This window comes from Zootoca vivipara, chromosome 11 (genome assembly GCF_963506605.1).
Source record: "Zootoca vivipara chromosome 11, rZooViv1.1, whole genome shotgun sequence".
In the NCBI taxonomy this organism is placed as follows: Eukaryota; Metazoa; Chordata; class Lepidosauria; order Squamata; family Lacertidae; genus Zootoca; species Zootoca vivipara.
In genome coordinates, this window is record NC_083286.1 from 47,752,001 (window position 1) to 47,779,743 (window position 27,743).

At 44.2% G+C, this 27,743-nt stretch overlaps 1 protein-coding gene across 5 annotated transcripts in view; it reads right to left on the reverse strand.

Moving 5' to 3' along the window:
- Positions 1 to 27,743, reverse strand: part of RAI14 (retinoic acid induced 14) — a 100,048-nt gene that overhangs the window by 2,573 nt on the left and 69,732 nt on the right. For 3 of the 5 annotated variants that reach the window (XM_060280330.1, XM_035100962.2, XM_060280329.1), the window contains exons 4-17: positions 20,427 to 20,515; positions 19,281 to 19,345; positions 17,959 to 18,016; positions 13,608 to 13,678; positions 11,828 to 11,934; positions 10,537 to 10,715; positions 8,561 to 8,589; positions 6,422 to 6,511; positions 5,781 to 5,867; positions 4,008 to 4,068; positions 3,127 to 3,245; positions 1,441 to 2,976; positions 817 to 966; positions 86 to 151 (exon numbers count right to left, since the gene is read on the reverse strand). In XM_060280330.1, coding sequence (XP_060136313.1) covers positions 86 to 151; positions 817 to 966; positions 1,441 to 2,976; positions 3,127 to 3,245; positions 4,008 to 4,068; positions 5,781 to 5,867; positions 6,422 to 6,511; positions 8,561 to 8,589; positions 10,537 to 10,715; positions 11,828 to 11,934; positions 13,608 to 13,678; positions 17,959 to 18,016; positions 19,281 to 19,345; positions 20,427 to 20,515 — 2,707 coding nt within the window. Of the gene's footprint in view, positions 1 to 85; positions 152 to 816; positions 967 to 1,440; positions 2,977 to 3,126; positions 3,246 to 4,007; positions 4,069 to 5,780; positions 5,868 to 6,421; positions 6,512 to 8,560; positions 8,590 to 10,536; positions 10,716 to 11,827; positions 11,935 to 12,153; positions 14,298 to 17,958; positions 18,017 to 19,280; positions 19,346 to 20,426; positions 20,516 to 27,743 lie in introns of those variants that run through there. The other 2 variants (XM_035100963.2, XM_060280331.1) reach the window with 2 other exon arrangements.

Here is a 27,743-nt window from a genome sequence, read left to right on the forward strand (position 1 = left end):
TACCTATTTGCTTTAGTAATATACAGATATAATCTACTGAGTTCTTTAAGCAGGTGAGGGCAATTCCTGAAGAAGGCTCTCTTACCTGCACAGCATACAGAAGATGTGTCCTGTAAACAGATACTATCTCCTGGTGTTGCTTCTTTGTTTCCTGTAAACAAAGGTAGAGAAGAAACACGCAGGTACTCTCTGCTCCTACAAAGGGTTCCAAATTTACTTAAGCAATGGTGCTAGAAGTTTCTAAGGGGAAGTGGAAGGTGAAGCAGGTCCATCCATCCCATTCCACTCCTCTGTTGCAAAACATCCCAAACTAAGGGATATCACACTATTACAACATTCTTCTGGTGCCTGCCCTGTGGAACGCCCTCACATCAGATGTCAAGGGAATAAACAACTATCTGACTTTTAGAAGACATCAGAAGGCAAACCTGTATGGGGAAGTTTTTAATGTTTGCTGTTTTACTGTGGTTTTATAATTGTTGGAAGCCGCCCAGAGTTCCTGGGGCAACCTAGTCAGATAGGCAACAAACAAACAAACACATACATACATACATAAATAGTTTGATCACTCTATATATCTATTTACTATACTCGACCCCCCCACTTTCCTCCAAGGAACTCAAGGTGGTGTACAGGGTCAGCTCTCTTTTTAACTTCACAAGTAGATTGGGCTGACTGAGCGTTTCTGACCCATCCTCACTTTGCATCACTTTGAACGACTAAAATATAGATAACACCCACTACCCCATCTCCTGTCAAACCTTGGCAGATGCATAGAGCTACTTATTTGCACAATTACAGAATCTATAAACTTACAGTCAGCTGGTTCTGTAGTTGCTTGACTTGTTGTTGCAATAGCTCCAGCTGTTGGCTTTGTCTCTTGGGTGTGCCAGTTGAGTAGGAAAGTTGGGACAGGCTGTTCAGTGCTTCCTTCAATTTACTAACTTCCTTTGTCATGTCCATTATCTGGGAGGAAAGAACAGGAGACAGCATGCTAAAGGTTAGAATAAAACACAACTTCCCAAAAGCATTTGGCTGAGAGATCTTACTTAATGCCAACCATAGGTTTCTTTGTTGCTTCAACCCTGGTAAATGATTTCAAACATGCAGTGAAACTGCCAGAAGGCATGTTTAAGGAGACACTGGTGAGACCAACTCATGCTTGGAGTAGACCCCTTGAAATCAAGGGAATTAAGACCACTTACTTCAATAAGTCTACTCCAGACTGAATATTTTGCCTTTTACTCAGGTTCGTGGGCTTTAGTCTTTTAGCTTTAGTTTGCCTGCTGTGAATACGGTGCTTTGTGACCACAGGTATGAGTGGGCATACCTCTGCATGGCAACTGTTTTTGATCTATGACGCTTTCTTATTGTTCCAAATGTGCTCACCCCACCCCCAAAAGACTGAGGACTCCTGCTTAAGGCATCAGATCTACCAACCTTCCTATCTTTATCCTCTTCTAGTTTTGAGGAACTCTCAGAGGCCTTTTTCATTTCAAGCAGCTCTTCTTGAGCTTGATGGTACTGGTGAAGCAGTCTTTTGACTTCCTGTTCCTTGGCTTCAAGAAGAGTCCGGAGGCTCTCTTTCTCCCCTTTCACTTGTGAGATTTCCTTCCTCAAATGAGCAAGATCTGCAGACAGATTTTCCCTCTCTTTTGTCAAGTCCTTCACTTTGGACAGCATGGAATTGACTTCTCCCTCTGAAGAAGATCGGAGCTCTTCATACAATGCCCTGGGCACCATAGCTTCGCACACAGCGGCTTCTTCTTCCAAGAGCTCCCTCTGCAGTCGCTGCACATCGCTTTCTTTGTGCAGAATCTGCATTTTGAGCTCGCCGATTTCTTCTTCCATTTCCTTCAGCGAAGCCCTGAGAGAAGTGACCACCTGGAGATGCTCTGTTATGGAGACAGAGTTCTTCTTCTGTGAATCAACCAGGTTCTGGAGTTGGGTTGCTTCACTCAATACTTTTGCGTACTGGGCCTTCATTTCCAACAGGGCACCCTCAGCTTGCTCTCTCTGCAATGCGGTGACCTCCATCAGCTTCTCGTGTTCCTCCAGAGGGATGCATCCTGAATCAGCATCCTCTGCAACACCTCTTTTCTTGCAATCTTCAAGTTCCGCCTGGGCTTCTTTGTACAGCTGAGAGAGCTTGCTGACCTGCCTGTTCAACTCGGTGATCATTTGGTTCTTTGCATCTCTCACCTCCTCAGCTTCCTCACCATGCCCAGACTCCATCTGGCCTCTCAGCTTCTCTTGGAGCTTCCTGATCTCCTCCTGTCCCTCCTTGTACCTCTCAATCAGAAGTGCCTTCTCCTGGTTGATGTTCTCAATAACCAAGCAATAGGAGCTCCTCATCTCCTCACATTCTTCTGCTGACATTGTGCTGGCCGCATCCCTCTCTCTCTCCGCCAGCTTCTCCTCCAGCTCTCTCACTTTCGCTCGGAGCCTCTCGCCCTCTTCTTGCGCCTTCTGCAGTTCCTCCTTCAGTGCCTCGACTTCCTCGCACGTGGCTCTGAGCTCCTGCAGGTCCACCTCTTTGCTTTCGGAAGCCACCAGGCCTAGCTTCATCTGCCTCTGGACGTGCAGGACTTCCTTCATCGCTTCTTCATACTTGCTTTGGGTTTCTCTCAGTTTCTGGTTGAGGTCGGAGCCATTTTCAGAAATGTCAGAGCTGTTCAGCAAGCAAAGGGTATCCAGTGTTCCGGACTGAAGCTGCGTCTCCAAATGCCGCCTCTTCGCTTCTGAGCTGTCTAGCCTCTTTTGCACCTCCTTTAAGTTGTCTTGCAGCTGTCTGATTTTCACTTCGTTACTGCTCGCCTCTTCCTGAGCTTGTGCTAAGCTCAGCGAAGAGCAGCTGATCTCCTGAGCCGCCGCCGAGCTCTCACTTAGCCTGTCCGTTGAGTGATCAAACTCCGCACAGGTGGAACGAGAAGAATCCAGCGTGGCATCCAGGTCTTCTGACTTGAGTGCGCGTGCCTGTAGAGACAGCAGGTGGCAGTATTTAAACAACTACCTTTTTTTGTAAGATCGTATTGTCTTTTCTCATAATAACTTATCCTTTTTGCCTTCTGCAAACATGCCCCCAATGTGTTATTGTTCAGTGCCATGGATGGTGCTAATACATACCTGCAATTTTTCCTGCAGTTTCTTATTATGCAAGGTCAAAGATGCAATTTTTGCTTGTAACAGTAAAAGCAAGTCTTGCTGCTCTGTTTCTGAACTTACATCCAATAAACTATCAGCACCTTTAAAAGCGAAACGGAAGGGGGGAGGAGAGGGAATACAATACAATTTGTCATTCTAGGCTTTCAGTCAACACATGGCTAAGCAAATCTGGAAATGGAAGGGAAGTTTGGGGGGGAGGAGCGAAAAAGAAAGCAAAGGAATATCTCTACTTGCTTGTCTTTTTTGTGAACTAGCCTGCAAATTTTCAAGTTAACTATTGGACCAGGGATGGAGAACCTTTTCCCATTCTCTTGTGGTATTCTGTTATGGGTTACACGTTGCCAGTGCATGGGGCTCCCCACCCCACCCCCCACCCAGTGGTTGCTACTGAAAAGGATCTGCACAGATCTCTTGCAGAGAATGAGCTATGGGCTCACAGCTGTGTCACTCTAGGTCTTGAGACTTCTATGGTGAAAATCCCTTGGACAATGGACATTAGCCTGGAAAACCAGTTTTAGAACACACACACACCCCGGTTCAAAATAAAATGCTACTTTTGTACATGCTACACTATGCATAGATTTTTAGGAAGATGGCAGAGCCTTCTTCCATGGAAATTTCAAGGCAAGGTGGGCCAAGATGTTGCCAAACATGCTTGAAAAACAATGGGGCAGTGGTTCAACTCTGTAAATTCTACAATCCTAGCATAGCAGACCATGATGCCAAATGGCAACTTTCTATGAGAGAAGGCACCTTTTTTTTGGTTGGTAGGTTGTTTGGTGTGGGCGGGTAAAGGAAGGAGAAAGTGACAGGCCAGCCAAAACATCTGTCTTACACCATACCTGCAGTACTATCGCTCATCCCATCCTTGCCATCAGAGTGAATGGCACTGATATCTTCCTGCTGAAATGCAAAATACATAAACATTTGTTTAAAAAGAGGGCTAACAACATGGCACTCTTCATCAAAAAGCACAAATACGTGCACATCAAAATCCTGGCCCCCGGCCAATGCATTTTAGTCAGGAACTGTCAATCAGCTGGAGCTTTTCCAGCTTTTGGGATAGTTAAAAGGCAGGTGTTTGATTAAAAGCAAGCAAATACATTTGCCTATCAAATGTGAACTTAATGGACTGTATTCAACTGAATTCAACTGTCCACCCACTGTTGGCCCTAAGTTAGTCATGCGTATTAGTTTCAATAGGTATCCTGAACCCAAGATGCTCAGGGCATTGAAACTAGCCTGGTAGGACATGGGCAGCCAGTGCAGATGTTTCAGCAGAGATATCACATGCTATTGGCTGTCTGCCTCTATCAACAGTCTAGTGGTGACGTTCTGCATCAGCTGGAGTTTCCAGACCAGGCCCAAGGGCAGCCCCACACAGAACGCATTGCAGTAGTGCAGTCTGGAGGTTACAATGTTTGGACTACAGTGGCCAGGTTAATCCCAATCCAGAAGTGGACATAAAAGGTGCTCTTCGTTCCTAGCTGCCAAAAGGCACGTCTACTGCTTAAACAACTGGTATGTTCTTTGGTTTCAAGAAAACCACTGGCGGCCTAACAACACAGGATGCTAAACGGGTCACTTGGGAGGAGGAGGAGGAGGAGGAGGAGGAGGAGGAGGAGGAGGAGGAGTTTGGATTTTATATCCTGCTTTATCACTACCCAAAGGAGTCTCAAAGCGGCTAACTTTCTCCTTTCCCTTCCTCTCCCACAACAAACACTCTGTGAGGTGAGTGAGGCTGAGAGACTTCAAAGAAGTGTGACTAGCCCAAGGCCACCCAGCAGCTGCATGTGGAATAGTTGAGAGGCGAACCCGGTTCACCAGATTAAGAGTCTACCGCTCTTAACCACTACACCACACTGGGAGCAACACAATTGTCTTTTATTAAACAACAGTACTTTTAGGGGAGAGGATTATTCTTTTATTTTTGTCAGGACCACAGCATGGGGGCAGGGGAAGAGGGAAGCCTCCCCCTGCTGATGTGCTGCAGCCCTAATCTTGACTGCCTCCCCAAAGCTGCTATTTAACAACAACAACAACAACAACAACAACTTTTATTTGTATCTCACCCTCCCCGGCCGAGACTGTGCTCAGGGCAGCTAACATCAAATATATAACATTGGTATAAAATCAAACAATAATTAAATTACCTCCTAAAAACAAGTCAGGATCAAATTAAAATCTAATTATATGGCTTTCCACAGGATTAGGATTGGGAACAGTAAATGTTCATCAGGCCCAGCTGTTTACGCTGTTCTTATATGGGCCTGTGAGAATGCTGGGAGGCCTCTTTCATACTAGTTATTATACAAAAAGAGAAGGGAAGTCAGGCTGAACCCTAACTAAAAGCCTGGCAGAACAACTCCGTCTTATAGGCCCTGCAGAAAGATATCGAAGACATCAAAAAAGCAAGACGCAACATTTCACATCGCAACCCCCTGGGTTTTACTGATTTTCAGCTACGCTTTCCTTCGGAGAGCTTTAGGTCACAATTGTGAAGCTTCACCCTCCTTCCTTGGGGTGATGAAGTCTTTTTGTCACCTTAAGCAACTCACTACAAACACACAGGGTTTACATTTAGCCAGAAGCAAGAGTTGAAAAATGGAGTATACCTTGGATCCGTGCTCAGCAAATGAAGACTGGCCTTTCCCAGACACTGGGGTTGAAGTTGTTGAATGCGGAGAGGACAGGTCGCTAAGCTGCAAAAGATGAATGCATTTCAGAGACACAAACTGCCTCTTGCTAGCAGAAGTCATCGCTCTCTGTTAGTCCAATACAAGCAAGACAACACAGAAGTTGTCCTTAGCCAGCAGCAGCCATGCAGTCAGACAATCACCCAAGCAACGGCTCAGTTTAATATTAAACTTCTTGTTAAGATGCTACGTGCTCTTCATGTGCAAAGCTGGTTTGCATCTGTCCAGGGGGAATCTTAAAGCTGGTTGTTAAAAAGCAAGACTGTCACAGAGTTTAATGCATGTAAGCACCTTTATAAGCCCCACTGCTCTAAACTTAGGATCTGGTCATATTCCCAACGGCCCTCCTGCAAAGTGTAACCAAGATGGTTTTTCAAACAACAGACCGTCCTATTTCTATCCTTATGAGAATTCGCCCATGATACATGAGACGCACATTTTTAAAAAAGGATTTGCACAAAGCAAATTTAACCAGCTCTATTCCCGTCAGGACATTCCTCACCCGCCCATCCCCGTCTAGACATTGCAAATGTGTTCAGGTTGGACTTAAGCTCTTTTACCTGGATAGGACTGACAGGAGGTGGTGGTGGGGCTTTGCGTTTTTTTGGAGTTCCACTTCTTTCAGAACTTAATCTACAGACTTGGTCATGCTGGAAGTGTCACAGGCCAGAAAAGGGAGGTCTGTTAGTTTGGTTAGTAAGGTCTGCGTTAAAAAAAGAGTTCTTCTTTTTTTTCCTTTTAAGGTACAAGAGATTTTTTATATATATATAGAAAAACATTCATGCCTCAACTGATTCAAAGGTACTTCCTCTATATGCAGGGATATTGCACATGCTCAACCCTGAGCTCACCATGCCCCGTTTTGCAACATGCTTCATTACATTAGATGGAGTGAATAAAGCAAACCCTTTCCCATGGAGCAGTGATCTCAAAATGCACTGCTCTTCACAGCCTCAAGCAATTTGGTAACATTTCTCCTAAACGCCTCCCCCCCCCCCCAAAAAAGGGAGAGAGAGTTTCCTTTTTTCCTTTTTGTTTATTTCTATTCCAGGGTCACTCGTGTTCATAAATTGCTCAGAGCAGTGGCGAGGAATCTGTCACCCTCCAGATGTTGGACTACAACTCCCATCAGCCCCAGCAGGCATGGCCCAAAGGTCAGGGATGATGCGAGTCGCTGTCCCTGGTTTAGGGGCCTTTTTTTTTTGCAACAAGTAGACACCCTGTGGATGTCAAAATCATCTGCACCACCCACTTTCCTTCTCTACTTCTTGATTTGCCTGCATGCCACCCAGATCATCTGTAACTGCTGAAATCCATAAAAGGGGAATTCACACTTGGGTCCGATTGGCCGCTCAGATGAACATTCCTTTTCCCCTCCCTTATTGTGGAAGCTGTACATGACCACTGAAGCAACTCTGCCATTTTCTTCATGCTTACTCTTGCCAAGCAATTCTTTTAAACCAGTAAGACTCAGTCTGCTATTTCAAGGCACCAGGAGGCCACACTGAGCTTGTTTGGATAAAACAGTAAACTATGGTTTGGCATTACATGTGCTGGCTTGGGGTTCGTGTGCTCTGCCCTCCCCCTCTGGGGCAGCCATGAAATCAGAAACTTTCGCTTCCAATTTCAATTAGCCACAGTGACTCATTAGAGCCAACCAGAAGCTATGGTTAATCTTAACTATGGCTTACAGCAGAGTTAGCGTAAGGCTAGAGTGGCTGGATTCCAACTCCCATCAGCCACAGCCAGCATGGCCATGTTGTGGGAGTTGTAATCCATCTGGAGAGCTACGGGTTCCTTATCCCTGTTTTGGGGAAATCAGCTAGCACTGTGCAAACAATGGGCTGAAGTTGACTTGTTTCCCTACACCATAATTAAAGTTAACAACAGATTGTCCTATTTCAGATGTAACCAGTAACTGAGGTTCTTTTTTTTAAAAAAAAAATGGAACCAAAGGCTTTTGAACTGCTCCCCATGGCTGTGTCAGAAGAAGGGAGAGGAGTTGCCCATAAGCTCAAGGATTGTTCATGTAATGCCAAACCACAGTTTAACATTATGTCCAAATGAAACCAGTGTGAGGCTGTTTCTTTTGAAAGCGAGTCAGTTTCCCACGTCTACCATTAGACCCTAGTCTATCATTGGACCTGCTGCTCTGACACAAGGCTGTGTGTTAATAGCAGCCATAGAGTGGTTGGTGAACAAACAGCCCCTGATGCTGGGGGAGGAGGCTGTAATGCTTCACTGTGCCACCCACCCAAAAAAAATCAAAATTGCTCCATGGTGGAAAACATACAGGTACCTTATGAATGTCTGGAATAGGGGAATATTCAGGAAAATGGTGCACAGAAAAGCATTAAACCTTCTCCCTCCAGTACTTCAACCCTCATCTGATTTGCAACTGTTCCATAACTATTAACTTATTTTAAGGAAATGCTGGAGATTCCCATCACAGACATGTCACAACAGAGTGAGTTTTGCCCTATCTTTACAAAGGATATGGGAACATTTGGGTTGGAGATGAGAGGAGACGGCCATTTCACCAATACCATACAGATATCAATGAAAGGGAACTATCTATCACTTAACAAACCAAATCACTTCCATTATTACTTTCTAAGCCTTTATTTCTTTTTTTCAGAGCTTGAGGCTAATTGTTATTATGATAATAAAGCATTTCTGATTCTTTTTTTCCTTTTTACCTGCTTTGGCTTTGTTGGTGACTTGACATCTGTAGATGAAAAAACAGAATATTGCCTTTTAATCGAAAACCTGAGGTATCTTCTTTCTGCTTAAGAAATTTCTATTTGGATCCTAAACTATTTGAAATTTCTGCTTAAGAAATTTCTATTTGGATCCTAAAGCTATTTAGGAAGCAGGCCCCTTTCTTCATATGGATTCAGATGCAAATAAGAAGACTTGAGGTCATAGGCTGGGAACCGGGCATTTACTAAGGACTAATATTAAAGGTGCTAAAGTCATATGACCTCTCCAGAAGATTTGAGGATACCAAAATGTGGTCAATAACACTCGCCCCTCTAGGTCCAAGAAATGAGAAGAACCCCCCCCCCGACCTATCTCTGTAGGTACCATGGAGGCTATACAAGTTGTGTTTAAAGGCAGTCTCCAATAGTATGATGCCTGCCTTGTTCAGAACCTTATCATCGGAGCTCCAGGGAATAAACCAATCTATCTCTGGCAGGAACTGGGAGTTGGAGCTGTACTTATTTATGTCATTTCCTATCCTGGCATTGAAATCACCTGCCAGCAAGATATCCAGACCAGGGAGTTCTATTTCGGCCTTCTCCAAGCATAGCTCTAAGTCGTCCCAGATTTGTGATGTCTGGGAAGAGGAACCCCATGGGGGGAATATAGATATTAAAGCATAGAAAATCCCCTCCTATGTTACTAGAAATAATAAGGATTTGGAGATTACTCTCCACCCACTGGTGCTGGCATACCTTTACACTTTAACTCAGTGGAGACGAGGGTGGCTAAGCCGCCACTAGGTCGTCCACAGGTATTTGGTTTGGTCGCAGGGGTAATGAAAACTTCATACCCCTGCAAGGTGGGAATCGATACACCATGTCTCTTGTAAGCATATAATGTGGAATTTTGTGAGGAAACCCAGGAGGTCGACATCCCCCTGCTTAGATAGCCAACCAGCCACATTCCAGGGTAGGATGTGGAAGTATGGTGATAAAGGAGAAAGTGGCAGTCAATCTCTTTTCCAATGACAGTCAGGAGTCTGTAGATGTCTAGGGCAGGCACCCCCAAACTGCGGCCCTCCAGATGCTTTGGCCTACAACTCCCATGATCCCTAGCTAACAGGACCAGTGGTAGGGGAAGATGGGAATTGTAGTCCAAAACATCTGGAGGGCCGAAGTTTGGGGATGCCTGGTCTAGGGGCTCCTATACTGGAGTCACCCTCATTCAGCCCCACTTGAGAATTCTGACGAGCTTTGAGTCACTGGTCGCTAAGTGGGTGTGATGCAAATAAGAATACTTGAGGTCATAGGCTGGGAACCAGGCATTTACTAAGGACTAATCAGCCGAAGCAAATGCATCTTTGAAGCCTACCCTTCTTTCCACAATGTAATAATCTTTTTTGTGCACGGAGAGACACGAGGGCGCTTTCAAACAAGCAACCCACTTTGCACAGACCCAAGATAGCACATTCCTCTCACAGTCCAAAGACCAGGCAGTGTGCCAAGCTCAGTGCTCGAAGCAGCTCTACCAAGGGTGGTAAAACAGAGATTAGGAGAATGGACAGAGTAGCTCAGCTGGTAAAGCATGAGACTCTTAATCTCAGAGTTGTGGGTTTGAGCCCCATGCTGGGCAAAAGATTCCTGCATTGCAGGGGATTGGACCAAATGACTCTTGTGGTCCCTTTCCAACTCTACAATTCTAGATTCTATGAGCCAGCATCCTGTCTTCTGGCATAGACAGTCCAGAAAGTTTGAGTAAGAACCTCATGCCTCCCCAGGTAACCCTTACAGCAGGGGTAGGGAATATGTGCCTGCCCCCAAATATGTTGATGGACTCCAACTCCCATCATCCCCAGCCAGCATGGTCTATAATCAGGGACCACATAGTCCAATATCATCGGGGGAGGGAACAGGTTCCCCATCCTTATCATAGGGAATCCTACCACATAATTTAAGAAGTGTAGACATACCAGCATCTTGAACAATTTTCAACTGAAGGAGATTCTGAATCCCTGTATTATCAGAGACTACAGCATAATGCAGGGCATTGTGTCCAAGCGCATCCACCAGGTTTATGTCTGCACCTTTTCGGACGAGGACTTCTGCAATGCTGAGGTTTCCTGCTTCGCACACCAGCATCAGAGCCGTTCTAGAGCAAGTTGGCAAACAGACACTATAAGGAGGAGCCACAGGCATGAGATTATCAAAGCAATAACCCCCCCCCCTTGAAGGTTTTGAGTTTGTGGCTCGTTTGTTATCCTACAGGAGATGAGTTCAAGCAGCAGCAGAAGATTGGGCAGTCAGTTGAGTCCAGGAAGTGAAAAAAAAAGCTGGCAGGCATTCCTCTGATAAGATGACACTTTGCTACTCCTGCAGAAAGTAATGGTCATTGTGTCATCAACAAAATTTGTCCTGACTTGAATTTACAGCATATCTATAACTTGATCTACAGTAAGAGATCACTGCAAGGCAGGGGAGGCACCTGAGAGTAAACCAATAAAGCTGTCCCTAAGAGGTTGAGCCATTTATGCATGCTGCAAAGGGCTGGATGAGGTCAAGTCCCATCTAGCCCAGCATCCAGCAAACAGATGCCCAAGGGAAGCCTGCAAGCAGGACCTGAGTGCAATGGCACTCTGCCCAGTTTTGGCTCCCAGCAACTGGTATTCAGAAGCATACTTTCTCCGACAGTAGAGATGTGACATAGCCAGCAGCTACTGAGTCTTACTCAAAATGAATTTGTAGGACAGATGTATCTGGCGGACAAGATCCCCTGTTGACCACATAGCCACACAGAATTCTGCTTGACCATAATTTTGCCAGAAGAGCTTTCTTTTTTTCCCCCAGCAGTATCAGCCTGTGTCAACCCAGTCTAGAATTTTGTATCTCACTGTAACCTGCCTCTGGATGGGCATAATGAGTGCTCGCAAGCAGGGGGAAACATCAAAAAGGATACAGCTTTGACAACTTTATTAGGCTGTGCCTCAAGATGTCAAACGCTGCAAAACAGCTTCTCTGAAAGTCACGGAGAAATCGGTGACTTTAGAAGAACCAGAAAAACATGTCATCTCTTGCATGGCTTTTTGTTAGCTTTCAAGCTAATAAATATAACCAAGGAGTTCAGTGACAGCTTAATTGGACCTAAACCGCAACGTAAGATATTTAGTGGTGAAGAATTTAAAATCTGATCACTGATTAGGAGGGGATCCTTAGACCCGATTAACGTTGAAAAAGTTTGTGAGTACTAAGTAAGTTTATTTGTACCTTCCATTTTTGTCTCTGGAATTAATGTCTGCTCCATGCTCCAGAAGGTATTTGGTTACTTCAGTGTGGCCATTTTGTACAGCCAGTAACAAAGGTATATTCCCATCCTAGTTTTTTTTATAAAAAAAATAAAATAAAAAAGGAGATTAAAGACAATCAGTTATTCAACAGATTTAAAAAAGATTAACTTCAGAAAATGTAACCCTTATGTGAAACCAGGTCGCTGTGTGCAACATCCTTTAACAGGTGCTCAAAACCTTGCTGTCCAAGGGACAATAGACAACAACTAGCCATGCAGCAATGCACGTAAAACCGCACTGCATTACCTTTGTTGAGTTCTGAGCTCCCTTTACTCATAGGCTCAACACAGCGCCTATAAGCCCTTTGCTGCTCTCAGGATCAGAGTACAGTGGTACCTCGGGTTACGAACTTAATCCATTCCAGAAGTCCGTTCTTAAACCAAAACCGTTCTTAAACCGAGGTGCCCTTTCCCTAATGAGGCCTCCTGCCACCAGTGCCCTTCCACCATTCGGATTCCATTCTTAGACCGAGGTAAAGTTCTCGGTCTACGTAGAGGTAGAAACCTGTTTACAATTATAAAAGAATATTTAAGAATAAAAGTAGGTAAATAGAGGGAATGCGAGATGCTAAATAAATTATGTAAGGATGTAAGGAAGTCAGTAAGGGGGAAGGGGGGAAGTTGAAGACTCGGGAGAGACAAAATATATGTGATGACAAGTGAAAATCTTAATTGTTTGGTTTTAAAAATGAAATTAAATAAATATTATAATAGACCGAGGTAAAGTTCTCAAACCAGGGCACTATTTCCGGTTTTGCGGAGTTTGTAAACCGAAGCGTTCTTAAACCGGACTGTTTGTAAACCGAGGTACCATTATATATGATTCTAAGCACTCAACAAACCAAAACTCTAATGTCACTGAATAAGGGATGGCCAGGAACCAAAATACCAAAGAGACTTTGTGCATAATGGGATGTGCGTGGAGGAAATGGGAGAAGCCAGCTACATATGGGTCCCTCCCTGCTGAACTGTTTCCACTCAAGCTGGTCAATAAAAGAACAAGTGCCCGAGGTTGCTCGCTTTCCTCACAGGAAGACTGTCACATGGAAGATGGAGCAAGCTTGTTTTCTCCTGCTCCGGAAGGTAGGGCTCAAACCAATGGCTTCAAGCTACAAGGAGGGAGATCCAAAGAAACATCAGGAAGAACTTTCTGGCAGTAAGAGCTGTTGGACAGTGGAATGATCTCCTTTGGGAAGCTGTGGACTCTCCTTCCTTGGAGGATTTTAAGCAGAGGTTGGCTGGCCATCTGCCATGGTTGCTTTAGCTGAGATTCCTGTATTGCAGGGGTTGAACTAGATTACCCTTGGGGTCTCTTCTAACTCTACGATTCAATGATTCCAAGCCTTTCCTACAGTGTAATAAAAAGCTCAACATTAGGCATGCACACCTGCTGTACTTTGAGTGCTGGTGCAGAATCAGAGAGCAATGTAAAAGGCTCGTTCATACCTTATATGGGAGATAAATTTGCTACTTATTCACTGCATGTTTCTGATTAGGACTGTCATGTCCCACTCAGACCTCACGCATGCTAACTGCAAGAAATACAGCGAACAAAGAGGAAACTCATTTGCTGCAGACAAGAGGGAATCTGCCCTGCTAAGAAGATTTGAAAAAGAGGTTTCAGAAACTGAAATACCCTGCCCAGCTTTTAAGGTTTTTTTTTTAACCCACCAAGTTATCCATGAGATCATGATTACATACCACATCTTTGACATTAATTGGACACTTGTGTTCACACAGGAGTTGAGCTGCTTGAAGGCAGCCACAAGCAGCTAAAAGAAGAAGAAAACGAGAGTTGCAAAATTAGAGCTGTGTTACTCTGCAAGAGCAAACACAATGAAGAGTCCCATAGCACCTTAAATACTCTATTGTGGCATAAGCTATCATGGACTATGCTGTAATATGTTGCTTTAGCTCTCCAAGGAGCTGCAAGATGAGTTGTTCAAAACTGCTGCAGGCTCCATACCACTGGAGAGATTTTTTTTCCCAGCCTTGCTGAAATCACGCGAAACCACATTTCTGCCACCCATATATAACTAGTGGCCCTCCAGCTGATGTTTGGCTGCAGATGCTTTAGACTACAACACCCAGCAGCTCGGCCAATGGTCAGGGAAGATGGAGGTTGTAGTCCTACAACATCTGGAGGGCACCAGCTTGGAGAAGGCTGATATAGTTCTTCATCCTGTCTCCAACAATGACCAACAAGAATTTCCTGAAAAGCAGTGTATGAGAGGGAGAGAGATGGAGAAAGAAATAGAGAGCCAACCATCTACTCTTAATTTTTATGTACTCTAAGTAAGACTGCCCTTGAAGAAGGTCTGACTAGTGAGAATGCAGCTGCAAGAGTACTTCCAGCTGATGTCATACAAGACCAGCTCTGCAGGGTCTGTACTGGCTGTTGTTGTTGTTGTTTAGTCGTTTAGTCGTGTCCGACTCTTCGTGACCCCATGGACCATAGCACGCCAGGCACTCCTGTCTTGCACTGCCTCCCGTAGTTTGGTCAAACTCATGTTCGTAGCTTCGAGAACACTGTCCAACCATCTTGTCCTCTGTCGTCCCCTTCTCCTAGTGCCCTCAATCTTTCCCAACATCAGGGTCTTTTCCAAGGATTCTTCTCTTCTCATGAGGTGGCCAAAGTATTGGAGCCTCAGCTTCACGATCTGTCCTTCCAGGGAGCACTCAGGGCTGATTTCCTTAAGAATTGATAGGTTTGATCTTCTAGCAGTCCATGGGACTCTCAAGAGTCTCCTCCAGCACCATAATTCAAAAGCATCAATTCTTCGGCGATCAGCCTTCTTTATGGTCCAGCTCTCACTTCCATACATCACTACTGGGAAAACCATAGCTTTAACTATACGGACCTTTGTCGGCAAGGTGATGTCTCTGCTTTTTAAGATGCTGTCTAGGTTTGTCATTGCTTTTCTCCCAAGAAGCAGGCGTCTTTTAATTTCGTGACTGCTGTCACCATCTGCAGTGATCAAGGAGCCCAAGAAAGTAAAATCTCTCACTGCCTCCATTTCTTCCCCTTCTATTTGCCAGGAGGTGATGGGACCAGTGGCCATGATCTTGGTTTTTTTGATGTTCAGCTTCAGACCATATTTTGCGCTCTCCTCTTTCACCCTCATTAGAAGGTTCTTTAATTCCTCCTCACTTTCTGCCATCAAGGTTGTGTCATCTGCATATCTGAGGTTGTTGATATTTCTTCCGGCAATCTTAATTCCTGCTTGGGATTCATCTAGTCCAGCCTTTCGCATGATGAATTCTGCATATAAGTTAAATAAGCAGGGAGACAATATACAACCTTGTCGTAATCCTTTCCCAATTTTGAACCAATCAGTTGTTCCATATCCAGTTCTAACTGTAGCTTCTTGTCCCACATAGAGATTTCTCAGGAGACAGATGAAGTGATCAGGCACTCCCATTTCTTTAAGAACTTGCCATAGTTTGCTGTGGTCGACACAGTCAAAGGCTTTTGCATAGTCAATGAAGCAGAAGTAGACGTTTTTCTGGAACTCTCTAGCTTTCTCCATAATCCAGCGCATGTTTGCTATTTGGTCTCTGGTTCCTCTGCCCTTTCGAAATCCAGCTTGCACTTCTGGGAGTTCTCGGTCCACATACTGCCTAAGCCTGCCTTGTAGAATTTTAAGCATAACCTTGCTAGCGTGTGAAATGAGCGCAATTGTGCGGTAGTTGGAGCATTCTTTGGCACTGCCCTTCTTTGGAATTGGGATGTAGACTGATCTTCTCCAATCCTCTGGCCATTGCTGAGTTTTCCAAACTTGCTGGCATATTGGGTGTAGCACCTTAACAGCATCATCTTTTAAAATTTTAAATAGTTCAGCTGGAATATCATCACTTCCACTGGCTTTGTTATTAGCAGTGCTTTCTAAGGCCCATTTGACTTCACTCTCCAAGATGTCTGGCTCAAGGTCAGCAACCACACTACCTGGGGTGTACGAGACCTCCATATCTTTCTGGTATAATTCCTCTGTGTATTCTTGCCACCTCTTCTTGATGTCTTCTGCTTCTGTTAGGTCCTTACCACTTTTGTCCTTGATTATGGTAATCTTTGTACGAAACGTTCCTTTCATATCTCCAATTTTCTTGAACAGATCTCTGGTTTTCCCCATTCTATTGTTTTCCTCTATTTCTTTGCATTGCTCATTTAAGAAGACCCTCTTGTCTCTCCTTGCTGTTTTTTGGAAATCTGCATTCAGTTTCCTGTATCTTTCCCTATCTCCCTTGCATTTTGCTTGCCTCCTCTCCTCCGCTATTTGTAAGGCCTCGTTGGATAGCCATTTTGCTTTCTTGCATTTCCTTTTCCTTGGGATGGTTTTCGTTGCTGCCTCCTGTATAATGTTACGAGCCTCCATCCATAGTTCTTCAGGCACTCTGTCCACCAAATCTAAATCCTTAAACCTGTTCCTCACTTCCACTGTGTATTCATAAGGGATTTGATTCAGATTGTATCTTACTGGCCCAGTGGTTTTTCCTACTTTCTTCAGTTTAAGCTGGAATTTTGCTATAAGAAGCTGATGATCTGAGTTACAGTCAGCTCCAGGTCTTGTTTTTGCTGACTGTATAGAGCTTCTCCATCTTTGGCTGCAGAGAATATAATCAATCTGATTTCGATGCTGCCCATTTGGTGATATCCATGTGTAGAGTCATCTCTTGTGTTGTTGGAAGAGAGTGTTTGTGATGACCAGCTTGTTCTCTTGACAGAACTCTATTAGCCTTTGCCCTGCTTCATTTTGAACTCCAAGGCCAAACTTGCCAGTTGTTCCTTTTATCTCTTGATTCCCTACTTTAGCATTCCAATCCCCTGTAATGAGAAGAACATCCTTCTTTGGTGTCATTTCTAGAAGGTGTTGTAGGTCTTCATAGAATTGGTCAATTTCACTTTCTTCAGCACCGGTAGTTGGTGCATAAACTTGGATTACTGTGATGTTAAAAGGTCTGCCTTGGATTCGTATCGAGATCATTCTGTCATTTTTGAGATTGCATCCCATTACAGCTTTTGCCACTCTTTTGTTGACTATGAGGGCCACTCCATTTCTTCTACAGGATTCTTGCCCACAGTAGTAGATATGATAGTCACCCGAACTGAATTCACCCATTCCCTTCCATTTTAGTTCACTGATGCCCAGGATGTCGATATTTATTCTTGTCATCTCATTTTTGACCACATCCAGCTTACCTCTATTCATGGTTCTTACATTCCAGGTTCCTATGCAATATTTTTCTTTACAGCATCGGACTTTCCTTTCGCTTCCAGGCATATCCGCAACTGAGCGTCCTTTCGGCTTTGGCCCAGCCGCTTCATCAGCTCTGAATCTACTTGTACTTGTCCTCCGCTCTTCCTCAGTAGCATGTTGGACGCCTTCCGACCTGAGGGGCTCATCTTCCAGCGTCATAACTTTTATATGCCTGTTGTCTTTGTCCATGGAGTTTTCTTGGCAGGGATACTGGAGTGGCTTGCCAGTTCCTTCTCCAAGTGGATCACGTTTAGTCAAAACTCTCCACTATGACCTGTCCATCTTGGGTGGCCCTGCATGGCATAGCTCATAGCTTCTCTGAGTTATTCAAGCCCCTTCGCCACGACAAGGCATTGATCCATGAAGGGGCTGTACTGGCTACCTGTGTATAACTGGGCTCAATTCAAAGAAATAAGATTAACCTAAAAAGCCCTGAAGGGTTTGGGGCCTAGATACTGGGCAAGATTTAGCTAAGTTGCTGCATGTGTAGAATGAGGTCTGCTTGTGCAATGAATGGGGTGTTTCCTCCCCCCCCCAAGCACACTTCCTAAATCTGCTCGGGGGAAGGGGAACACTGTAGCAAGTAGGGTGAGTACAAGGTGGGGAGAAGTCCCATTGCATGAGTGGGGCAGGGGAGGCTGCTTACAATTTCACTGATGGCCATAGCTCATCACAGAGAGACTGGAGCTCATCACACAGGGACCCTGGGAAGGCATGGGTTGCGTAGGATGGACCTAACAAGGTCAAGGGGGTGTGTGCATGGGAAGATGAAAGAGAGAGGGGAGTAGAAATATTACCTGCATAGTGTAAAGCTGTCTTCCCAGAGCTATCAGTGCTCTCTTGTGGGCATTTAGACTGTAGGATGGCAAAAATGAGTCTTTTAGCAAGGCATGGAGCACAAAGCATTTTGAAGTTCATTGCTATTTGGGGTGGGGAAATACTTTTGTGGAATACAAAAAAAAATAGAGAGCCACCTAGAGCCTTCTTTAAAGACTGGAGAAAAAGTAAAGTGAAGGTTCATGGACCCAGGTTTCATTTGGGGTTGTATCCCAAAAACGATGTCCTGCTTCTTCTTCCCTGCCTCCTCCTCTCGCATATGATTGTGAGAGTTGGGGAAGGCCCAGAACTGATTTGTGGGTTTTGGAGGAGGAGGAGGAGGAAAGTCTTTGCATGATCACAACTACTGTCTTGGAGACAGCCCTTGGTGGGTGATCAAGGCTTCATGATAGCCAAGGTCTGGGGCAATTTGTCCTTGACTGGTTAAAATCAAAGTACATGCAAAGAAAAAGAAAAAAACCAGGATATGAGCAATTATATGAAAGGTATTCCACCTGATTTTGCATTGAAATTAAATGGCCTTCCTCGAACATAATGGTTTGTTAAATTAATCCATATGGATCTCTAAAACAGGTAAGGAAAAAATAATTGGAACTATTCCTACAGGTAGATTACTAGAGGAGTTTTGAGTACACATACAGATACACCACTCAATTATTCATTTAACAGGCGCTACCAAATCTAGCCGTGGACAAATTGGACAAGAATTATTTTTAGCTGGCAGATTTCAGTGCCTCCCACAACAAACATGGGTTTCATTTGGGCAACAGCAGCTCTCACATTTGCCAAAGCAATTCTCTCGGATGTTACAGATTAAGTGTATATCATATTTGACCACTAATGGCCAGGCCATAACAGCAAGAACCAAACTCCAGAACTGGTGTCACAACACCACATCACTAGCTTTCATTATGCTGAAGCGCAGGGGAAAGTGGCTGGAAGGAACATAGCTCGGTGGCAAGAGCATCTACCTTGCATGTAGAAGATCCCAGGCATCTTCCAGGCAGGACTGGGAATTTCCCTTTCCCGAAACCCTGGATAGCTGTTGCCAGGCCAATTCTGAACTAGATGGGCAAAAGTTCTCAGTATGCGCCTGTTTATTTGGGCAACACAGGTTAAGAATCTACTCATACTCCTGGGCACAAAGAAGTCCTTAAATATCAACGGTTCTGTACTCTTATGTGCTATTAAGGTGGCTGCTTTAAAAGAGAACTCGGAAGCATGCTAGTGTTTATCAGAACTTCTGAAGTGGCAGTGAAGAGAAACAGAAAATATACTTCACCTGAAGGAGTCTCTTGACACAATCAGGGTGGCTGTTCTTGGCTGCCAGGTGCAATGCAGTGTGCCCTGCACAAATGGGAAATGATTTCAAATACTCCAAGAATTGTGAAGCACGCTATTATACATGAAGTGATCTTCTCGACTTGGAACACCATGAAACAGGTTCACTGCGAGAGGGTGTCCCTCTCCAGACTTGAAGAACCTGCTTTGTTCCCTGTTAAACGTATTGATGCAATACAGAGTATAGTCAACAATGGTATATGCTGGTATTTTCCTCCCCCCTCCGCCAAGTTAAGTGCAAATCCAGGTAAAGCTGCGGCAAATATACTTGCCAAAGTAATTTTGCATTTGGCTTAAGTCAAGGATGGAGAACTGGATCCAGCCAGTGGCGTGGATTCTTACCTCTCCACCCCACCCCGCAACATGCAGCCAACTGACAGCCTGACATTGCGGATCTTGTTCCTGCAAACGTTTCCAAGCACAATTCAAAGTCTTGGTGCTGACCTTTAAAGCCCTGAATGGCTTTTGGCCCTGTATACCTGAAGGAATGCCTATACCTGCAAATCCCCTTTAGGTGCAGCTATGTCTTTGCCCACCACACCACCTGACATCACATATGGTCCATTTCCCAACCATTGGCTTAAGTCCTTGCCTGTAAACTCTATACATATTGGCATTAAGATGCTCTTCAGGGGTTCCATAGCTGCCTGGAACAAAAAGTCAGCTAGGCTTAGTCTACAGATACAGACAAAATGATACACTGGGTTTTCAATACATGTGGAGTATTGAACAAACTAAAAGTGCCCGATTTCACAAGGTGTGCACTGCGCAATTGTGAATCCAGCACACAAAAAAACAGAGAAGAGGGGACACAGTACAGAAGCAGATGGCTCACTTTGCGGGAACTATCATCTCAGATGCAGCGTCCAACATTTCAAATTAAACTGAAGAGGTTGGAGAGATCACAAGGGTTGGGGGTACTGCAGACAGCCCAGGGCAAGACGATTCAGCGTAAGACATCTGCACATGCTCATTTGTAAGCAGAGCATGCAAAAAAGCCTATTTACATGTGTTGTGAAAGCTCAAAAACAGCAACAAAAACAAAGGGGAGCAAAGGGGTGGGGAAACTCCCCCAGAGTTTGAGTACCTGTCCCATCTTGTGCTGTTACATCCACACCATGAGTCATCATAATCCTGAGGCATTCTGCTTGCCCTTTGGAGGCAGCCAGGTGGAAGCTGAAAGAGAGAAAGAGAAAGATTGCAACTCATCTGGTTCAATTCCATTATCTCCAGCTCAGTTGGCATTACTCCACTGTAAGCAAAAAGGAACTGGTAGGTGAAATTTCCTGTAGATTGCAGTTAATACGTGCCTTCAGGACAAATTAATGTCTTTGGAATTTTCTACATTTCTACTCCACCTTTCCAACTAAGAACTCAAGGCAGCATGCTCACCACTGCTCTGTAAGGTAGGCTGGGCTGAGGGATAGTATGACAGACCCAAGATCACTCAATGAGCTTCAGAAAAGAGACAGGATTTGACCTTGGCTTCCTCAGAGAGCTACACTGAAAGAACATTCAACACACATTTACTGCATTTATATTCCATTTTTCCTCCAAGGAGTTCAAGGTGGTGTACATGATTCTCTCCCTCCTCATTTAATCCTCACAACAACCCTGTGAGGTAGGTTAGGCTAAAAGACAGTGACTTGCCCAAAGTTACCCAGTGAGTTTCATGACCGAGTGGGGATTTGAACGCTGATGTCCTATGTCCCAAGGATTGCCGACCTTAAGTTCACCTTAAGTTCAGACTGAACTGTTCTCCATCTAAGAACAACTTCTTCTTCTTCTTCTTCTTCTTCTTCTTCTTCTTCTTCTTCTTCTTCTTCTTCTTCTTCTTCTTCTTCTTCTTCTTCTTCTTCTTGCATTACTCATAGCCGAGTAAAATTGTCTTCCATGAACACGGTCCTAACAGTGAGTCCGTAAGTGACTGTGGAGGTAAATTCTGGATCCACACTTCCACAGTGGAGACATACGCATACGGTAGGTTTCAGGACAAGAGTTGATCACAGTGAGGGTTTGCCAAAAGTGCCTTCCTCTTAGCACATTTCTCCCTTTCATCCTGAGTTCGAGCATCTTCAAAGTCCATAACACCTTTGGTAAAGGCTGTTCTTGAATTGGAGCACTCACAGGCCAGTGTTTCCCAATTGTTAGTGTTTATACTACATTTTTTAAAAAAGATTTGCCTTGAGAGAGTCTTTAAACCCCTTTTGTTGACCACAAGCATTACACTTTCCATTTTTAAGTTCGGAATAGAGTTGTTGCTTTGGAAGACAATCATCAGGCATCTGAACAACATGACCAGGCCAATGAAGTTGATGTTGAAGAATCATTGCTTTGACACTGGTGATCTTTGCTTCTTCCAGTATACTGGCATTAGTTTGCCTGTTTTCCCAAGTGATGTGTAAAAATTTTCGGAGACACCATTGATGGAATTTTTCAAGGAGTTGGAGATGGTGTTTAGAAGTGATCCATGTTTCACAAGCATGCAGTAAGGTTGGTGGTACAATAGCTTTGTAAACAAGCATTTTGATTTCTCTGCAAATGTCCCAGTCTTCAAACACTCTGCACTTCAATCGAGAGAAAGCTGCACTCGCAGAGCTCAGGCAATGCTGGATTTCGGCATCAAAGTTGGCCCTTGTGGAAAGATAACTGCCCAGGTAGGAGAAGTGATCAACACTTTCCAACGTTACATCATTGAGTTGGATTTGTGGTGCTGCAGAGGGGTTTTGTGCTTGTTGGTGCAGCACTTTGGTTTTTTGGATGTTGAGCAATAGGCCAAGCTTTTCGTAATCTTCTGTGAATATATTAAGGAAGATACTGTATTTACCAAGGCGGTAAGGTCAAAGGGGAGGAGCTAGGCACCTAAGTTTATGAACAGTACAGTACCATCTCCATCCCCCCACCCCAATTTTAGCTGGCTTCGCCACTGCAGCAGATAATGACCAAATCAAGTATTTTAAAATAAACTAAGTCTTTAAAAAGGCAAACAAAGTTCCGTTATAGCCCACTGAGAGAACACATTTTTGGATGACAAATCTATTTACAAACAACTAAGAACTAAAACTTGCTTACCAAGGCACCAATGAATTGAACTTTATAAACAGTTTGTTCCCAGGAAATGTTCTCTAAACTACGTATACATGGTTGGACCGGGAAGAGGCAACATTCTAGCCAACAGTTTGGCTCATAACTTAGTTAGGAGATAGCATGATGTAAACATTCAAATAAAACTGAATCCATAACACTCAAATAAGTTTACAAAAATAAAGAGATACTTGGGTAGAAATGTGCGAACCACACTTCTGGTGTGTATACATTTTAACAGTATTTGCAATAATTAAAAAAACTTGGAGGAACAAGTTGGCTAAAGTGATGGTGACATTAATGACATTAAACTTTGTGGCCAATTCCTTTGCTTGCATAAGAAATCTGTGCCACAATACACTTTACTTGCAACGCTTTGATTTTCATCTTAGAGACAAACAGAAAAAGTCTTCACTGAGAGCTGCATATAAAAGCACCAGTCCCTTCTGAGGGGACACATGCTCTCTGTCCAGAAGGTAAAACATGCTCTCTGTCCAGAAGGCAAAACAGGACAGCACAGTTATCCTGCAACACTACCTACAATTTTAATAAATAAAAACAAATAAAACTAAAACTGTAAAAAGCAGGACCCCCCCCCCCCGCTTTGGAACGGGGGAACAACAAAGGATTTGTGCCTTTGACAATATGGGATCATTCAAGAACACAGTATATGCAACTCAAAGCACAAGAAAAGTGCCTGTTCTATTCTGGGAACACATTTGTTGTTGTTGTTTAGTCGTTTAGTCGTGTCCGACTCTTCGTGACCCCATGGACCAGAGCACGCCAGGCACTCCTGTCTTGCACTGCCTCCCGCAGTTTGGTCAAACTCATGTTCGTAGCTTCGAGAACACTGTCCAACCATCTTGTCCTCTGTCGTCCCCTTCTCCTAGTGCCCTCAATCTTTCCCAACATCAGGGTCTTTTCCAAGGATTCTTCTCTTCTCATGAGGTGGCCAAAGTATTGGAGCCTCAGCTTCACGATCTGTCCTTCCAGGGAGCACTCAGGGCTGATTTCCTTAAGAATGGATAGGTTTGATCTTCTTGCAGTCCATGGGACTCTCAAGAGTCTCCTCCAGCACCATAATTCAAAAGCATCAATTCTTCGGCGATCAGCCTTCTTTATGGTCCAACTCTCACTTCCATACATCACTACTGGGAAAACCATAGCTTTAACTATACGGACCTTTGTCGGCAAGGTGATGTCTCTGCTTTTTAAGATGCTGTCTAGGTTTGTCATTGCTTTTCTCCCAAGAAGCAGGCGTCTTTTAATTTCGTGACTGCTGTCACCATCTGCAGTGATCAAGGAGCCCAAGAAAGTAAAATCTCTCACTGCCTCCATTTCTTCCCCTTCTATTTGCCAGGAGGTGATGGGACCAGTGGCCATGATCTTGGTTTTTTTGATGTTGAGCTTCAGACCATATTTTGCGCTCTCCTCTTTCACCCTCATTAAAAGGTTCTTTAATTCCTCCTCGCTTTCTGCCATCAAGGTTGTGTCATCTGCATATCTGAGGTTGTTGATATTTCTTCCAGCAATCTTAATTCCGGCTTGGGATTCATCTAGTCCAGCCTTTCGCATGATGAATTCTGCATATAAGTTAAATAAGCAGGGAGACAATATACAACCTTGTCGTACTCCTTTCCCAATTTTGAACCAATCAGTTGTTCCATATCCAGTTCTAACTGTAGCTTCTTGTCCCACATAGAGATTTCTCAGGAGACAGATGAGGTGATCAGGCACTCCCATTTCTTTAAGAACTTGCCATAGTTTGCTGTGGTCGACACAGTCAAAGGCTTTTGCATAGTCAATGAAGCAGAAGTAGACGTTTTTCTGGAACTCTCTAGCTTTCTCCATAATCCAGCGCATGTTTGCTATTTGGTCTCTGGTTCCTCTGCCCTTTCGAAATCCAGCTTGCACTTCTGGGAGTTCTCGGTCCACATACTGCCTAAGCCTGCCTTGTAGAATTTTAAGCATAACCTTGCTAGCGTGTGAAATGAGCGCAATTGTGCGGTAGTTGCAGCATTCTTTGGCACTGCCCTTCTTTGGAATTGGGATGTAGACTGATCTTCTCCAATCCTCTGGCCATTGCTGAGTTTTCCAAACTTGCTGGCATATTGGGTGTAGCACCTTAACAGCATCATCTTTTAAAATTTTAAACAGTTCAGCTGGAATATCATCACTTCCACTGGCCTTGTTATTAGCAATGCTTTCTAAGGCCCATTTGACTTCACTCTCCAAGATGTCTGGCTCAAGGTCAGCAACCACACTACCTGAGGTGTACGAGACCTCCATATCTTTCTGGTATAATTCCTCTGTGTATTCTTGCCACCTCTTCTTGATGTCTTCTGCTTCTGTTAGGTCCTTACCACTTTTGTCCTTGATTATGGTAATCTTTGTACGAAATGTTCCTTTCATATCTCCAATTTTCTTGAACAGATCTCTGGTTTTCCCCATTCTATTGTTTTCCTCTATTTCTTTGCATTGCTCATTTAAGAAGACCCTCTTGTCTCTCCTTGCTGTTTTTTGGAAATCTGCATTCAGTTTCCTGTATCTTTCCCTATCTCCCTTGCATTTTGCTTGCCTCCTCTCCTCCGCTATTTGTAAGGCCTCGTTGGACAGCCATTTTGCTTTCTTGCATTTCCTTTTCCTTGGGATGGTTTTCATTGCTGCCTCCTGTATAATGTTACGAGCCTCCATCCATAGTTCTTCAGGCACTCTGTCCACCAAATCTAAATCCTTAAACCTGTTCCTCACTTCCACTGTGTATTCATAAGGGATTTGATTCAGATTGTATCTTACTGGCCCAGTGGTTTTTCCTACTTTCTTCAGTTTAAGCTGGAATTTTGCTATAAGAAGCTGATGATCTGAGTTACAGTCAGCTCCAGGTCTTGTTTTTGCTGACTGTATAGAGCTTCTCCATCTTTGGCTGCAGAGAATATAATCAATCTGATTTCGATGCTGTCCATTTGGTGATATCCATGTGTAGAGTCGTCTCTTGTGTTGTTGGAATAGAGTGTTTGTGATGACCAGCTTGTTCTCTTGACAGAACTCTATTAGCCTTTGCCCTGCTTCATTTTGAACTCCAAGGCCAAACTTGCCAGTTGTTCCTTTTATCTCTTGATTCCCTACTTTAGCATTCCAGTCCCCTGTAATGAGAAGAACATCCTTCTTTGGTGTCATTTCTAGAAGGTGTTGTAGGTCTTCATAGAATTGGTCAATTTCACTTTCTTCAGCACCGGTAGTTGGTGCATAAACTTGGATTACTGTGATGTTAAAAGGTCTGCCTTGGATTCGTATCGAGATCATTCTGTCATTTTTGAGATTGCATCCCATTACAGCTTTTGCCACTCTTTTGTTGACTATGAGGGCCACTCCATTTCTGCTACAGGATTCTTGCCCACAGTAGTAGATATGATAGTCATCCGAACTGAATTCGCCCATTCCCTTCCATTTTAGTTCACTGATGCCCAGGATGTCGATATTTATTCTTGTCATCTCATTTTTGACCACATCCAGCTTACCTCCACTCATGGTTCTTACATTCCAGGTTCCTATGCAATATTTTTCTTTACAGCATCGGACTTTCCTTTCGCTTCCAGGCATATCCGCAACTGAGCGTCCTTTCGGCTTTGGCCCAGCCGCTTCATCAGCTCTGAATCTACTTGTACTTGTCCTCCGCTCTTCCTCAGTAGCATGTTGGACGCCTTCCGACCTGAGGGGCTCATCTTCCAGCGTCATAACTTTTATATGCCTGTTGTCTTTGTCCATGGAGTTTTCTTGGCAGGGTTACTGGAGTGGCTTGCCAGTTCCTTCTCCAGGTGGATCACGTTTAGTCAAAACTCTCCACTATGACCTGTCCATCTTGGGTGGCCCTGCATGGCATAGCTCATAGCTTCTCTGAGTTATTCAAGCCCCTTCGCCACGACAAGGCATTGATCCATGAAGGAACACATTTAGATATATTTATTTGCAGTGGCGTTGTCTGCAGTACATTCTGAACTCTTTGCACATTGTCTAGAGGCTTGTTTTGAGTGAAAACATCCCTCTTCGATGCAAACTATTTGCACCCCTTTTTCCTGAGGGTCTCTTTCAAAACAGCATGGCTCCCTTGCCAACAACCCCTTGGTGATTTATGGCTTCCCGGTGGACTAAATGCCTTTGCCCAAACAAACAAAATTGTTGAAATAAGGATGAAATTATATTAGGGCCTCTCCGGTAGCGGCGACAAATGTAAAGAAACCAGAGGCTCCGAACATGGATTTTTTAAAGCTGCCTATCATTGCTTTTAACCACAACTAGGCATCTATCAAGGGATACTCCCTTCCTCAGCTGCTGTGGAGGAGAGGCTGTGATTTCTATGCCCATGGGATTTCGAGTTGAGGAAAAGAACACAATCCTTCCACTTCCTTCCTTGTTCCAAACTCAAGGACTCCTTTCGTTCCTCCAGCTCCCACTTCAACAAAGCCAAACACATTCCGGCTGCAATCCAGCCCACGGTGAAAGAACCTTGCCTCGGCCACTTTCAGCAGATGTGATTAAATTTGAAGTCGTCTCTTAGGACCCGTTTGCACATGGATGCTCACTGTTCACTGACCACAGCAACAAACCTTGGCTCACAGATGCTCTATGAGTCTTCGTAGCTTCCCCACCAGGGAAAGAACTTCCGTTCGGACTCAATACCTTTTTACGGGATACCGTTCACATGTTAGCGTGAGGGCCTTCAAGTGGTGAGCATGCGTGGATGTAGAAGTACTCAGAAGCTTGAGTGGGCATTATGTATCTGGCCGCAACACAAGACCTTTGCAGCGCAGCTGATCCTTATGGAAACGAGCACACAAGGAGACAGGAAGACAACTTTTTAATACTTTTAGGGTGACTGGTAGACAAGATGAAAGTAAGGAATCTTGGGAAGGGGGCAGATAAGCAGAGAGATAAGCATACACCCTTGCTAATAAAAGCAGTAACAGCAATGGCTACAAATTCATGGAGGATAAGGGCTGCTGATGGCTACTAATCCTAGTGGCTGTGTTCCATCTCCACTGTCAGGCAGTACACCTTTGAATACAAGTTGATGGGAACCAGAGGAAGGGAAAATGCTCTGAGGAGCACATAGTGTAGGAAGTAGCCTTGCAGTGCACCAAGATGGGAAGACTCATTGCTAACAAATAATGGAGGAATGGTTATTAAAATGACTAGACTTAGCTGAGATGGCGAAACTGACATGTTTAATCAAGTCATTGTCAACATTTACTAGATCGGAAACCTCTCAGACTTTTCGTGTTAAAAAGAAAAAGAAATGGTATTTGGGTTTGAAGGTTGACGA